Source organism: Haematobia irritans, chromosome 3 (genome assembly GCF_050003625.1).
Source record: "Haematobia irritans isolate KBUSLIRL chromosome 3, ASM5000362v1, whole genome shotgun sequence".
NCBI classification, from domain to species: domain Eukaryota; kingdom Metazoa; phylum Arthropoda; class Insecta; order Diptera; family Muscidae; genus Haematobia; species Haematobia irritans.
This window is the reverse complement of record NC_134399.1, coordinates 27,293,316-27,308,238: the sequence shown is the minus strand read 5'-3', so window position 1 is coordinate 27,308,238 and position 14,923 is coordinate 27,293,316. Positions and strand designations below refer to the sequence as shown.

At 35.6% G+C, this 14,923-nt stretch overlaps 1 protein-coding gene across 1 annotated transcript in view; it reads left to right on the top strand.

Moving 5' to 3' along the window:
- The first annotated feature begins 6,239 nt into the window (after nt 1-6,239).
- LOC142230808 (uncharacterized) overlaps nt 6,240-14,923 on the top strand; it is a 70,788-nt gene continuing 62,104 nt past the window's right edge. Inside the window, exons 1-4 of the mRNA XM_075301433.1 lie at nt 6,240-6,833; nt 6,875-7,927; nt 7,996-8,376; nt 8,464-8,491. Of these exons, the coding sequence (XP_075157548.1) occupies nt 6,240-6,833; nt 6,875-7,927; nt 7,996-8,376; nt 8,464-8,491 (2,056 nt within the window). The remainder of the gene's footprint in view (nt 6,834-6,874; nt 7,928-7,995; nt 8,377-8,463; nt 8,492-14,923) is intronic.

Below are 14,923 nucleotides of genomic sequence, written 5' to 3'. Positions count from 1 at the left end.
GAATTCAGGGACAAAAAGTCAAAACCCCGTAGAGTTAAACAGGGAGTTCCCCAGGGTGGGGTGATATCTCCGGCACTGTTTAACCTCTACCTGTCCTCGATTCTACCCCCTCCTGACGGCGTCGAGATTGTATCATATGCGGATGACTGTACAATCTAGGCATCTGGGCCCAATGTTGATGTCATCTGTGATCGCTTAAATGTCTACTTAGCTAATCTTACCACATATTTCACTGCGAGGAACTTGAGGATATCCCCGCCAAATCCTCAGCCACACTATTCACTACATGGACGGTAGAAGTGCGCAGGCAGTTGAATATTAGTGTCTATGGCGAAATAATTCCGACCACAAATTACCCCAAGATTCTTGGGGTCACATTCGACAGCCTTTTCAGGTCGTCTGCCCATGCCACTGCAATTTGTAATAAGCTCCGTGGTAGAAACAAGGTCCTCAAGTCACTTGCCGGCAGTACTTGGGGTGCGGACAAAAAAACCTTGTTAACTAACTATAAGGCAATTGGCCGGTCAGTGGTAAACTATGCAGCGCCAGTGCGGACAACGCAGACTAGTGATACGCAGTGGAATAACATTCAAACCTGTCAGAACGCTGCCCTTAGAACTGCGACTGGGTGTCTCCGCAGCACACCCCTAGATCACCTTTATGTGGAGACAAAGATCATCCCTGTGCGAAGACACAACTATATGTTGTCAAAGCAGTATCTCCTGGGTTGTTATCGCAGTAATCATCCAAACCACCATCTCATGGATGCACAACCACCACCCAGGAACGTAAGGGTTAATATACATTATCTAGTGCGCGAGATCCAGCGCTATAAAAGAGAACCTCTAGATCAAGCAGCGTACCAGTCAGGTTTGAACAGGATTCATGAGGATACTGTAGCTGAAGCGGTGAGAAGCTACAAGGCTAATGCTGTTCTCGGAGTCCGTCCACCGCCCATAGCACCGGAGGAAAGAGACCTCCCACGGCAGACTAGGGTAGTTTTAGCCCAGTTAAGATGAGGCAAGTGCAGCCGCCTCAATTCCTATTTATCAGTGATTAATAGCAGCGTAGCTGACGTATGTCCAATTTGCAACCAAGGGCCACACGACACGCGTCATCTTTTCTCTTGCCCAGCTAAACCAACCCGACTTACCGCCAGGTCACTCTGGACGCACCCCACCTTAGTCCCAGAGTTCCTTGATCTGGCCACAAGTTGAAGTACCAAAGCGTATAACATAACAAGTATATACGGCCGTAGGTTCGGCTCGGCCGAAGCTTATGTACCCTCCACCATGGATTGCGTAGAAACTTCTTCTAAACACTGTCATCCACATTCGAATTACTTGAGTTGCGGTAATGCTTGCCGATGGCAAGGTATCTTAAAATCTCCTAACACCGTCTTCTAAATTGTACGTAAGTCCAAACGTGGTATATTTTAAATTAAACATGTATATACAGCAGTAAGTTCGGCCGGGCCGAATCTTAAATACCCACCACCATGAATCAAATATTAGAGTTCCCTTGAAATTTCAGGGGGGTTTGATGACAGATATTCTCTCAAGCAGAGCAAATCAACTAGTACACTTCCCCAAAATAAATTTTAAGATTTCACCTATGAGGACTATATCAGATTCTGGATTTATAAGAACCATTTTTGTTTGAGTTTTGGAGGAATCATTAACATCTCTTGTAAGTGTGCAAGAAAATTATAAAATAACGTCTTGATTTGAAATCATAAATCTGTAGATTTTCCCCCGAGAAGTAAAATCTGGAAATTTTACATTGAGTTTCAATCAATTTTCATGATCAGTGCGCCTTCTACACTCTCAAGAAGTGAAATCGGTCTATATGGAGGCATTACCAAATGGTCCAATAAAAACTTAATCCGATACACGTTTTTGTGAGCCTAAAATACCAGAATATTTACAATTTCAGGCAAATCAGATAAAAACTACGGTTTCTAGAAACCCAAGGAGTTAAATCGGGAGATCGTTCTTATGGGGGCTATACTAAAACATGGACCGATACTCACCTTTTTTGGCACACCTCTTTATGGCCCGAAAATACCTCTAGATTTCCAATTTCAGGCAAATTGGATAAAAATTTCGGATTCTAGAAGCCCAAGAAGTAAAATCGGGAGACCGGTCTATATGGGGGCTATACCAAAATATGGTCCGATACTCACCATTTTCGGCACACCTCTTTGTGGTCCTAAAATACCTCTAGATTTCTAATTTCAGGGATATTGGATAAAAACTACGGTTTCTATAAGCCCAAGACCCCAAATCGGGAGGTCGGTTTACATGGGGACCATACCAAAACATGGACCGATGCTCACCATTTTTAGCACACCTCTTCACGGTTCTAAAGTACCTCTCGGTTTCCAATTTCAGGTAAATTGGATAAAACTGCGGTTTCTATAAGCCCAAGAAGTAAAATCGGGAGATCGGTCTATATGGGGGCTATACCAAAATATGGACCGATACTCACAATTTGTGGCACACGTATTTGTGGTCCTACAATACCTCTAGATTTCCAATTTCAGGTAAATTGAATAAAAACTGCGGTTTCTATAAGCCCAAGAAGTAAAATCGGGAGATCGGTCTATATGGGGGCTATACCAAAATATGGACCGATACTCTCAATTTTTGGCACACGTATTTGTGGTCCTACAATACCTCTAGATTTCAAATTTCAGGAAAATTGGATAAAAACTACGATTTCTATAAGCCCAAGACCCCAAATCGGGAGGTCGGTTTATATGGGGACTATATAAAAACCTGGACCGATATAGCCCATCTTCGAACTTGACCTGCCTGCAGACAAAAGACGAGTTTGTGCAAAATTTCAGCACGATTGCTTCATTATTGAAGACTGTAGCGTGATTACAACAGACAGACAGACAGACAGACAGACAGACAGACGGACAGACGGACTTCGTTATATCGTCTTAGAATTTCTCCCTGATCAAGAATATATATACTTTATATAGTCGGAAATCGATATTTCGATGTGTTACAAACGGAATGACAAACTTATTATACCCCCGTCACCATTCTATGGTGGTGGGTATAAAAATGGATGAAATCACAATAAACTGTTACAACAACAACAACCTAATGGTGAAACTATCCCCTTCATTCTATAGCTGTGTTGCCAGTATTTTTCTGGTTCCTGTCGCCAAATTACAATGCAGACGGCCCCAAAATTCCTCAAAAAAAATTCCAAAAAACTCCGTTTTAAGTAAAATCATTAATAATTCAAAAATTGAAAAAAAAAGAACAAGTAAATACGGCCGCAAGTTCGAATCTTATGTAGGGAGCCACCGTGGCCACACAAGGTCGTGGGTTCTAATCCTGCTTTGACCGAACACCAAAAAGTTTTTCAGCGGTGGATTATCCCACCTCAGTAATGCTGGTGACATTTCTGAGGGTTTCAAAGCTTCTCAAGTGGTTTCACTGCAATTTAGAACGCCGTTCGGACTCGGCTATAAAAAGGAGGTCCGTTGTCATTGAGCTTAACATAGAATCGGGCAGCACTCACCACTGTGGTATGGACTAAATAATCTAAGGGCGTTTTCGTTTCGCAAAAAATATGTTGCCTTGGTGTTACACTACTTTTTCCCTCATTGTATTTTCGCCCAAATGATAGTGTCATTCCAAAGTTATTATTAATTCATAACATCTTGAGGGATACAGGATCCAAAATCTATGACAGTGTCCTTCATATGTGGCAATCAATTTCGAGAATGTTGCACCTTTTTCCCCAATCGAAATCGCCATAAGTGAGCCTTAAATATTGGGCTGCCACTATACCTAACCTTACCACGGTCGGGAAGGGGGGCTTCCCTTTGCCTGACATTTTTTAACTAAAATTCTCCGATTTACATGAGATTGTGTTAAAAAATTTGAATTCCAAACATATAATTTTTACACCCAAACATATGTAAAACAGTATTTTTCGTCCGTGTGTGTATGCAAGGCGTGCATGCTAACCATTGAACCACGGTGGCTCCCGACCATATATTGAAAAATAAAGTAGCGGATCTTTGTATAGACCTCACCTCTAACATTTCTACCTAATCGGACAACTTTGGTCCAATTTTGAAAAAGTCGGGCAAGCGGGATGACCCCCTCTCTTACTAGATATAAAAAAATTATGTATCCTATTTTCACCACATGATCATCCTCTGCGCCTCGGTTCTGAGGTCGCAGATTCACTTTGATTTGCTCAAAATTTTGCCTAAGAAGTACAATTAGTAATATAGTCAAACGTGTAGAATCGGTTCAGATTTAGATATAACTCCGTTTGCGGAGTTGACAGCTAAAACAAAATTTCATACCCCCGAGGTGGCCAACTATCAACGCCTACAGGTCAGGCCGTGGACCCACAAATTTGCAAACTTAGAGGAAACACCTCAGCTTTCACACAAAAAGAAAAATTATGTTCATATCTTTAGCCGTTCAAAAGTTGTAGAATTATTTCCAAAAAAAAAAAAAAAACGATTTCGTACCACTGTGTGGTGGAGGGTATACAAATATAAGGGAATCAGATTTCTGTTTTCAATCGAACACAACCTAACATATGCTTATGAAGACCTTATAAAGCACAAAATGCATACTTCGCCTTAATGCGAAGAGAATTCACCACATCTTTACAATCTTTTAAGAAATCGAGGTCTTATAAAATTCATATAATTCCAATTGAATGGATTCAATTGCATTAACTTTCCATAGAATTTCATAATCTCTGCTTAAAGAAATCTTTCCGGAAACTCGAAACATTTCGATATGAGTCAACCAAAATGAAACACAGGCACAAGAATTCAATCAACTCGACCATGTTACTCAGATATCAGCATCAATGGAAGAGCGAATTTTTGTTCTACTCTAATTTCATACACTCTATTAGTTCTATAGCCTTCGAAGCATTTAAATCATTCATTTCAACTTCCCTTTGTCATTTGGGGGCATAAGATAACTCGTACATTCATAGAATCCCTTTCAGATGATAGCTCGCCGAGAAAGTGAGATAGAATAGAAAACAAACGCACATCTACAACGAACAGTGTCCTTTTCACAGACAACCAAGCATAACTATGCGATAATTTTTAATGCGGCATTTGTATTGCTTCCTTTCCCCACTCCCCTCCCTTGAGACAGTTATGTGACACTACCATTAAAAGGTTATCATGGTGCCATGGTAGTAGGTGGATGGAATGACAAGAAGACATCAAGTTTTCGAAACGCATGAGTGAATGGCACAATCATAAAGCGATAAAACTCTTAATAGTGGACTATGGGAATTTAAATGTGTCGAAAATTGAAGGAAATTAAATTGAAATGAAAAATTAAATATTGGCAAAATTATAAAGTGTATTGGTGGAAATCGAAAAAAAAAACAAAAAAATTATTGTGGGATTTTAGCTTTGCCTTGATTTTAAGAGGTCACTTGATATTCCCACTATTTTCCTAAAATAAAAAAAAATAAGTACATACGGTCGTACGTTCGGCCAGGCCGAAGCTTATGTACCCTAAACCATGGATTGCGTAGAAGCTTCTACTAAAGACTGTTATCCACAATCGCATTACTTGGGTTGCGGTAACGGTATCTTAAAACCTCCTAACACCGTCTTCTAAATTGTAAGTAAGTTCCTACGTGGTATATATTAAATAAAACAAGTAAAGAAAAGTCTAAAGTCGGGCGGGGCCGACTATATTATACCCTGCACCACTTTGTAGATATAAATTTTCGATTCCATATCACATCCGTTAAATGTGTTGGGGGCTATATATAAAGGTTTGTCCCAAATACATACATTTAAATATCACTCGATCTGGACAGAATTTGATAGACTTCTATAGACTCAACATTTAAGTCGGCTAATGCACTAGGGTGGAACACAATATTAATAAAAAACCAGTAAGGAAAGTCTAAAGTCGGGCGGGGCCGACTATATTATACCCTGCACCACTTTGTAGATCTAAATTTTCGATACCATATCACATCCGTCAAATGTGTTGGGGGCTATATATAAAGGTTTTGCCATATAAATACATTTAAATATCACTCGATCTGGACAGAATTTGATAGACTTCTACAAAATCTATAGACTCAAAATTTAAGTCGGCTAATGCACTAGGGTGGAACACAATGTGGAATATGTGTTTGTAGATGTGGTCTATGTGGAGAGGAAGCTATTGCTTGGATGCGTTTACTGGCCGAACAACAATATAGATATGCGGACCTTTTTTGATGTAGTTGAACCCCTCTCAATTGCGTATACAGATATCATAATTGCAGGTGACTTTAATTGTAATACACTTTTGAATCCGGACCTAACCTCACAAATGAGTGTCATTGGCCTCTCGGCTACAAATTCCACAATCCCTACACATTTCTCTAGTACGACTAGTACTCTTCTTGATTTGTTTTTTGTTAATGATTTGTCCAATGTCCTCTTATACGACCAATTATCTGTTCCGTGTTTCTCAAATCATGATTTGATATTTATGTCCTATAACTTTGAAGTTGCCAGCGAGATTGAGACATATTCTTTTAGGGACTTCAAGAATATCGATCTAGGGCAATTACAAAATACCGCTGCTACCATTGATTGGGACCTAGTTTACAACTTAGAATCGGTCGATGACCAGGTGAATTTTTTACAAGGGAATATTTGCGCATTGCAGGATGTTTTTGCTCCCACAATTACACGTAGAGTATCCCCTAGGAACAAGTCATGGTTTTCTCGTGAAATACGTGATGCGATTGAATGCCGGAACCTGGCCTACCACAGATGGAAACGTTTCAGAACTCAGGATTTACGTGATGTATATCGAAATTGCAGGAGTCAGGTCAATAGGTTGATTAGGTCAGCGAAGATCAATTACTATCATTCCCACGGCGGCGGGTTCTACGCACCGGATTGACCCGATGGATACCAGCTATCGGCCAGCGGCTGAAGAACACATGGAAAGTGATTAGAGATATAGGCATCAATAGAGTTAGTAATGGCTGTTCTGTAGCAGTTGATATTGACAATCTTAACGAGAGCTTCACCAATATTACTACAAATCCAATAGATATGGATTTCTACGATTTCGACCAATCGATTACCGATGCAAATGATGCTGGTTTTAGTTTTTCTGGTATTAATCATGAGGATGTTCTATATGGCATTTCCATGGTAAAATCGAATGCTGTTGGTTTAGATGGGATTGATCCCAGATTTTTAAAAATCTTGCTACCCACTATTCTTCCCCACATCACCTACCTTTTCAATACCATACTTACCACCAGTATTTTTCCAAGTGCTTGGAAATATGCCAAAATCATCCCGGTACCAAAAAATGCGAAGGAATTTCGTCCCATTTCTATTTTTTGTTATATCTCGAAAGTTTTTGAGAAGATAGTTCACAGACAAATTTCCACGTATATAAATGACACTGATTTGCTTTACGAGAAACAGTCTGGTTTCAGGTCGAATTATAGCTGTGTAAGTGCATTGATCGAGGTTACTGAGAACATTAGAACCAACATAGACAATGGCGATATTACTTTCCTGGTTCTTCTTGATCACTCCAAGGCATTCGACACGGTGGATCACAACATGATAGGAGCTAAACTACGCAATTTCTTCAATTTTTCTTCCATGTCCGTACGGCTAATTTTATCGTATCTTTCTAATCGTATACAGTCCGTCTGCTCACACTATTCAGTCTCAAGACCTTTACCTGTTAACAAAGGAGTACCTCAGGGTTCAATTCTTGGTCCTCTCTTGTTCTCTCTGTATAGCAATGACTTGCCACTGCAGTTGTCAGCTTGTAAGGCACATATATATGCAGATGACGTCCAGGTGTACATTAATAGCTCAATACACAGCATTAACGAGAATGTAAGGCTCTTGAACAATGATCTCTCGAATGTATACAAATGGGCTAAAGCAAATGGACTATGTTGAATCCGCTTAAATCTAAATGCCTTGTAATGAAGAAACGGACATTACGGTATTCGTGTGATATTGATATTTTGATAGATGATGAAAGGTTGGATATCGTACACCACGCCAAGAATTTGGGATTAATTCTCAATGATAATCTTTCTTGGACGAATCATATAAATATGGTTGTTGGTCAAGGATACTCTAAACTGCGCTCTCTCTGGGCATCCCAGAAATTCACGCCTCTTCATGTTCGATCCCTTTTGGCTAAAACCTACATCATCCCCGGGGTGCTGTATGGTTCTGAACTTTTTGCAAATTGTGACTCTGCCAGCAGACGCAAATTGGATTCTTTTTTCAGCAACGTAACCCGATACGTATACGGTCTGAGACGACGTGATTCCACTGTACCACACATGAAATCTCTTTATGGTGTAACTTTTTTTGATCTAATGAAAATCAGATCGTAGACATTTTTACATAATATTGTTTATAAACAAATACCACCATACTTATTTCAGAAATTACAATTTGCTAGATCGAACAGGGGTAAGAAGTTGATACCTCTAGTTCATCGAAGCCTGATTTCCGAATGGCAATTCTTTATATATGTCGTACGTCTCTGGAATTTTTTACCTCACGAGATACAAACTGTCAGTAACGCGCAAACTTTTAAGACTTAACTGTTTGAATATTTTAAGGAGCAATAGAACATATAATTTCTGAAAATTTTTCTACTTTTATTATATTTCTCTTGTCTTATTTCATTTTATTTAATATTTTCTTTTTTTTATATATTTTTTTTTGTCCCCTTTTTTATAATATATTTTATTTTTATTTTAAGATTTAAGTTCCTATAAATCACTTTTTCTCTCAAATGTTTACTGTTGTTAGTCTTACGTTTGTATACTCAATCCACATGGTGTTTCACTTGTACTATAATTATAAGAATTTCATGTTCTTGTTGTGCAAGTTTTAATAAAGTACAAATAAAATAAAAATGTTAGTAAAAAAATATGGGAAACATTTAAATCTGAAGCAATTTTAAGGAAACTTCGCAAAAGTTTATTTATGATTTATCGCCCTATATATATGTATTAGAAGTTTAGGAAATTTAGAGTCATTCTTACAACTTTTCGACTAAGCAGTGGCGATTTTACAAGGAATATGTTGGTATTTTGACCATTTTTGTCGAAATCAGAAAAACATATATATGGGAGCTATATCTAAATCTGAACCGATTTCAACCAAATTTAGCACGCATAGAAACAATGCTAATTCTACTCTCTGTGCAAAATTTCAACTAAATCGGAGTTAAAAATTGGCCTCTGTGGTCATATTAGTGTAAATCGGGCGAAAGCTATATATGGGAGATATATCTAATTCTGAACCAATTTCAACTAAATTTGGCACGCATAGCTACAATGCTAATTCTACTCCCTGTGCAAAATTTCAACTAAATCGGAGCAAAAAATTGGCCTCTGTGGTCATATGTGTGTAAATCGGCCGAAAGCTATATATGGGAGCTATATACAAATCTGAACCGATTTCAACCAAATTTGGCACGCATAGCAACAATGCTAATTCTACTCCCTCTGCAAAATTTCAACTAAATCGGAGTTAAAAATTGGCCTCTGTGGTCATATGAGTGTAAATATGGGAGATATATCTAAATCTGAACCGATTTTTTCTAAAATCAATAGGGATCTATTCTGAGCCAAAACACATACTTGTGCCAAATTTGAAGTCGATTGGACTAAAACTGCGACCTAGACTTTGATTACAAAAATGTGTTCACGGACAGACGGACATCGCTATATCGACTCAAGAGCCCACCCTGAGCATTTTTGCCAAAGACACCATGTGTCTATATCGTCTCCTTCTGGGTGTTGCAAACATATGCACTAACTTATAATACCCTGAACCACAGTGTGGCGCAGGGTATAAAAAGGCCGATTAAATACGTATATAATTCAGTTTGACAAAATTTTCTATGGAAATACAATTTTTCTTTTTTTCTATAGAAATAAAATTTTAACAAAATTTTCTACAAAAATAAAATTTTGACAAAATTTTCTATAGAAATAAAATTTTAACAAAATTTTCTACAGAAATAAAATTTTTACAAAATTTATTATAGAAATAAAATTTTTACAAAATTTTCTATAGAAATAAAATTTTGAGAAAATTTTCTATAGAAATAAAATTTTGACAAAATTTTCTATAGAAATAAAATTTTGACAAAATTTTCTATAGAAATAAAAAATTGACAAAATGTTCTATAGAAACAAAAAATTGACAAAATTTTCTATAGAAATAAAATTTTGGTACATTATTTTTGGCTCGAGTGGCAACCATGATTATTAAACGATATGGACCAATTTTTGTGTTAATGGGGATGGGCTGTATATAGCAATGGACTGAATAGTCTAAGTGAGTCTGAAACTTAATCGGGCTGCCACTTTAACCTAACCTAACTATAGACCGATATGGACCAAGATTGGTATGGTTGTTAGCGGCCATATACTAACACCACGTTCTAAATTTGAACCGGATTGGATGAATTTTGCTTCTCTAAAAGGCTCCGGAGGTCAAATCTGAAGATCGGTTTATATGGGGGCTATATATAATTATGGACCGATATGGACCAATTCTGGCATGGTTGTTTGAGACTATATACCAACACCATGTACCAAATTTCAGCCGGATCGTATAAAATTTGTTTCTCTTAGAGGTACCGCAAGCCAAATCGGAGGATCGGTTTATATGGGGGCTACATATAATTATGGACCGATGTTGACCAATTTTTGCTTGTTTGTTAAATACCATATACTAGCACCATGTACCAAATTTCAGCCGTATCGGATGAAATTTGCTTCTCTTAGAGGCTCCGCAAGCAAAATCTGGGGATCGGTTTATATGAGGGCTATATATAATTATGAACCGATGTGGACCAATTATTGCATGTTTGTTAAAGACCATATACTAGCTCCATGTACCAAATTTCAACCGGATCGGATAAAATTTGCTTCTCTTAGAGGCTCCACAAGCCAAATCTGGGGATCGGTTTATATGGGGGCTATATATAATTATTGGCCGATGTGGACCAATTTTTGTATGATTGTGAGAGACCATATACTTACATCATGTACTAAATTTCAACCGGATCGGATACATTTTGCTCCTCCAAAAGGCTCTGCAAGCCAAATCTGAATGTCGGTTTATATGGGGCTATACGTAAAAGTGGTCCTATATGTCCCATTTTCAATACCATTCGACCTACATCAATAATAACTACTTGTGCCAAGTTTCATGTCGATAGCTTGTTTCGTTCGGAAGCTAGCGTGATGTCAACAGGCGGACGGACGGACGGACATGCTTACATCGACTCAGAATTTCACCACGACCCACAATGTATATACTTCAAGGGGTCTTAGAGAAATATTTCGATGTGTTACAAACGGAATGACAAAGTTAATATACCCCCCCCCCCCCCTCATATGGTGGTGGGTATAAAAAAATAGTGCGAACAGTAATCTTTGTATAGTTTTTTGAAAATTAAAAACAAATTATGGTTCTTGCTGTATTAAGTCCTTATATTTGGTTCAAAGAGAAACAAACTAGAGACACTCTTGTGATCCATATAAAAATATGGACCATAGTTTTTTATCCTAGGACCTGTCTCCCAATAATTTTGTTGATCATTTTGAATGCATTTCATTTGAAAGTTGATCATTTTGAATGCATTTCATTAAAAACACCCACATATGAACACAAAAGAATACAAACTCACAGCCATTTGGTATTTTTCCCTATTGAAAACTTTTAGGTGAATGACTATGCATACTTACTGGCAAATATGCCCAGCCATATATAAATTTAAATATCCATTTGATAAATCCCCTAAGCCATCCAAACTCTCCATTCACTCATAATAATAAAAGTTCTATGAAAATTTTTTCCAAAAAAAAAAAAAATCCTTGCCCCCGCCATTATACAAATAAAGCACAATGGCTATCAGATTACAAAACAAATGCCTGAACGTATGCAACAAAATAGAAAACTATTGCAATTTTATGTCATGATATACAATTAATATTGCATAGCTTTAAGGCATTTTATGTCACGTACTTGTTTTAATAACTTCCAACAAGCAACAAATCCAATCAATGCAATGTCTTTGGCATTTGTTCACCATAAATTTCTCCAAAAAAAAATATATAACGTAAAATCATGAGCACTGGGGACAAATCACAATGGAATAAATTCTATCTCATAGAAAAATAATATAATTTAAGTTGTAGGTCATTCAAGTCCTTTGGGGTGTATACGTGATGGAAATAAAATTAATAATACGTATACGAATCGATGCACCGGAATACAGGACTGAAATATAGAGCATAAAAAAACCTTAATTTCTCAGATATTGAACTATTTAAAATATATGTATATAAGATAGGTCGAGTTACAAGATAATAACAGTTAGTTTCTTCAGGCATTGTCAAACAGTCCACCATAATGCCATATGAACTAAGAATATTTAGAAATTTTCATTTTTATACACTCCCCCATAGGATGGAGGTTAACACATCGATATAGTGGTCTAAGACCTTTAATGTATATATATTCCAGGTCGTACTGAATTTCTGAATCGATCTAGCGATGTCCGTCTGTCTGTGGAAATCACGCTAACTTCCAAACGAAACACGCTATCGACTTGAAACTTGGCAAAAGTAGTTCTTATTGATGAAGGTCGGATGGTATTGCATATGGCCCATATCGGACCACTTTTAGGTATAGCCCCCATATAAACCGACCTCAGGGTTTGTCCTGCGGATGCTCTTGGAAGGGCAAATTATATCCGATCTGGTTGAAATTTGGTACGTGAGATTAGTATTTTTCATCCAACAACCATGCAAAACTTGGCCCATATCGGTTCATAATTATATATAGCTCCCATATAAACCGATATCCATATTTTGCTTGTGGACCCTCTTAATGAAGAAAATTTCATCCGATCCAGTTGAAATTTGGTACATGGTGTTAGTATATGGTCACTTACATTCATGCAAAAATTGGTCCATATCGATCCATAATTATATATAGGCCCCATATATATCGATCCCCAGATTTGATCTCCGAACCCTTGTGGAGGAACAAATTTCATCATTCACGCTTGTTCATCCGATTCTATTGAAATTTGGTACATGGTGTAAGTATATGGTCACTAACATTCTTGCAAAAATTTGTTTATATCGGTCCATAATTATATATAGCCCCCCATATATACCGATCCCCAGATTTGACCTCAAGACCCTGTTGGAGGAGCAAATTTCATCCGATTCCATTAAAATTTTGTACGTTGATTTAGTATATTACCTCCAACAACCACGCACAATTATATATAGCTCCCATATAAACCGATCCCCAGATTTGACCTCAAGAACCTCTTGGAAGAGCAAATTTCATTTGATTCGAATACAATTTTGTACGGTGAGCTTGTGGCATCTAACTACCAGGCATAAATTGGCTAATATCGGCCAATTTATGCCTGCGTCATATCGGTTCGTAATTATTTATAGACTCCCCCAAAAAATTATCTATAGAAAGAGAATTTTAACAAAATTTTCTGTAGAAATAAAACTTTGATAACATTTTCTATAGAAATAAAATTTTAGCAAAATATTTTATAGAAATAAAATGTTGACAAAATTTTCTATAGAAATCAAATTTAAACAAAATTTTTATAGATATAAAATTTTGACAAAACTTTCTATAGAAATAAAATTTTGACAAAATTTTCTATAGAAATACAATTTTAACAAAATTTTCTATAGGAATAAAATCTTGACAAAATTTTCTATAGAAATAACATTTCAAAAAGTTTTTTATAGAAATAAAATGTTGACGACATTTTCTATCGAAATGAAGTTTTGACAACATTTTCTATAGAAATAAAATGTTGACAAAAATTTCTATAGACATAAAATTTTGACAAAAATTTCTATAGAAATAAAATTTTGACAAATTAAAAAAAAAAAATACAACATTTTCTATAGAATTAACATTTTGACCAAATTTTCTATAGAAATAAAATTTTAACAAAATTTTCTATAGAAATCAAATTTGTACAAACTTTTTTATAGATATAAAATTTTGACAAAATTTTCTATAGAAATAAAATTTTGACAAAATTTTCTATAGAAATAAAATGTTGACAAAATTTTCTATTGAAATAAAATTTTGACAAAATTTTCTACAGAAATAAAATTTTGACAAAATTTTCTATGGAAATAACATTTTGAAAAAATTTTCTATAGAAATAAAATCTTGACAAAATTTTCTATAGAAATAGAATTTTAACAAAATGTTCTGTAGAAATAAAACTTTGATAACATTTTCTATACAAATAAAATTTTAGCAAAATATTTTATAGAAATAAAATTTTGACAAAATTTTTTATAGAAATCAAATTTGAACAAAATTTTTATAGATATAAAATTTTGACAAAACTTTCTATAGAAATAAAATTTTGACAAAATTTTCTATAGAAATAAAATTTTAACAAAATTTTCTATAGAAATAAAATCTTGACAAAATTTTCTATAGAAATAACATTTAAAAAAGTTTTTTTTTTAGAAATAAAATTTTGACGACATTTTCTATTGAAAAAAAGTTTTGACAACATTTTCTATAGAAATAAAATTTTGACAAAATTTTCTATAGAAATAAAATTTTGACAAATTTTTTATAGAAAAAAAATTTTTGACAACATTTTCCATAGAAATAAAATTTTGACAAAAAATTTTATAGAAATAAAATTTTGACAAAATTTTCTATAGAAATTAAATTTTAGCAAAATTTTCTATATAAATAAAATTTTGACAAAATTTTTTATAGAAATAAAATTTTGACAAATAATATATCGATAAAGTTTTCTATAGAAATAAAATGAAGTTGTGACAAAATATTCTGTAGAAA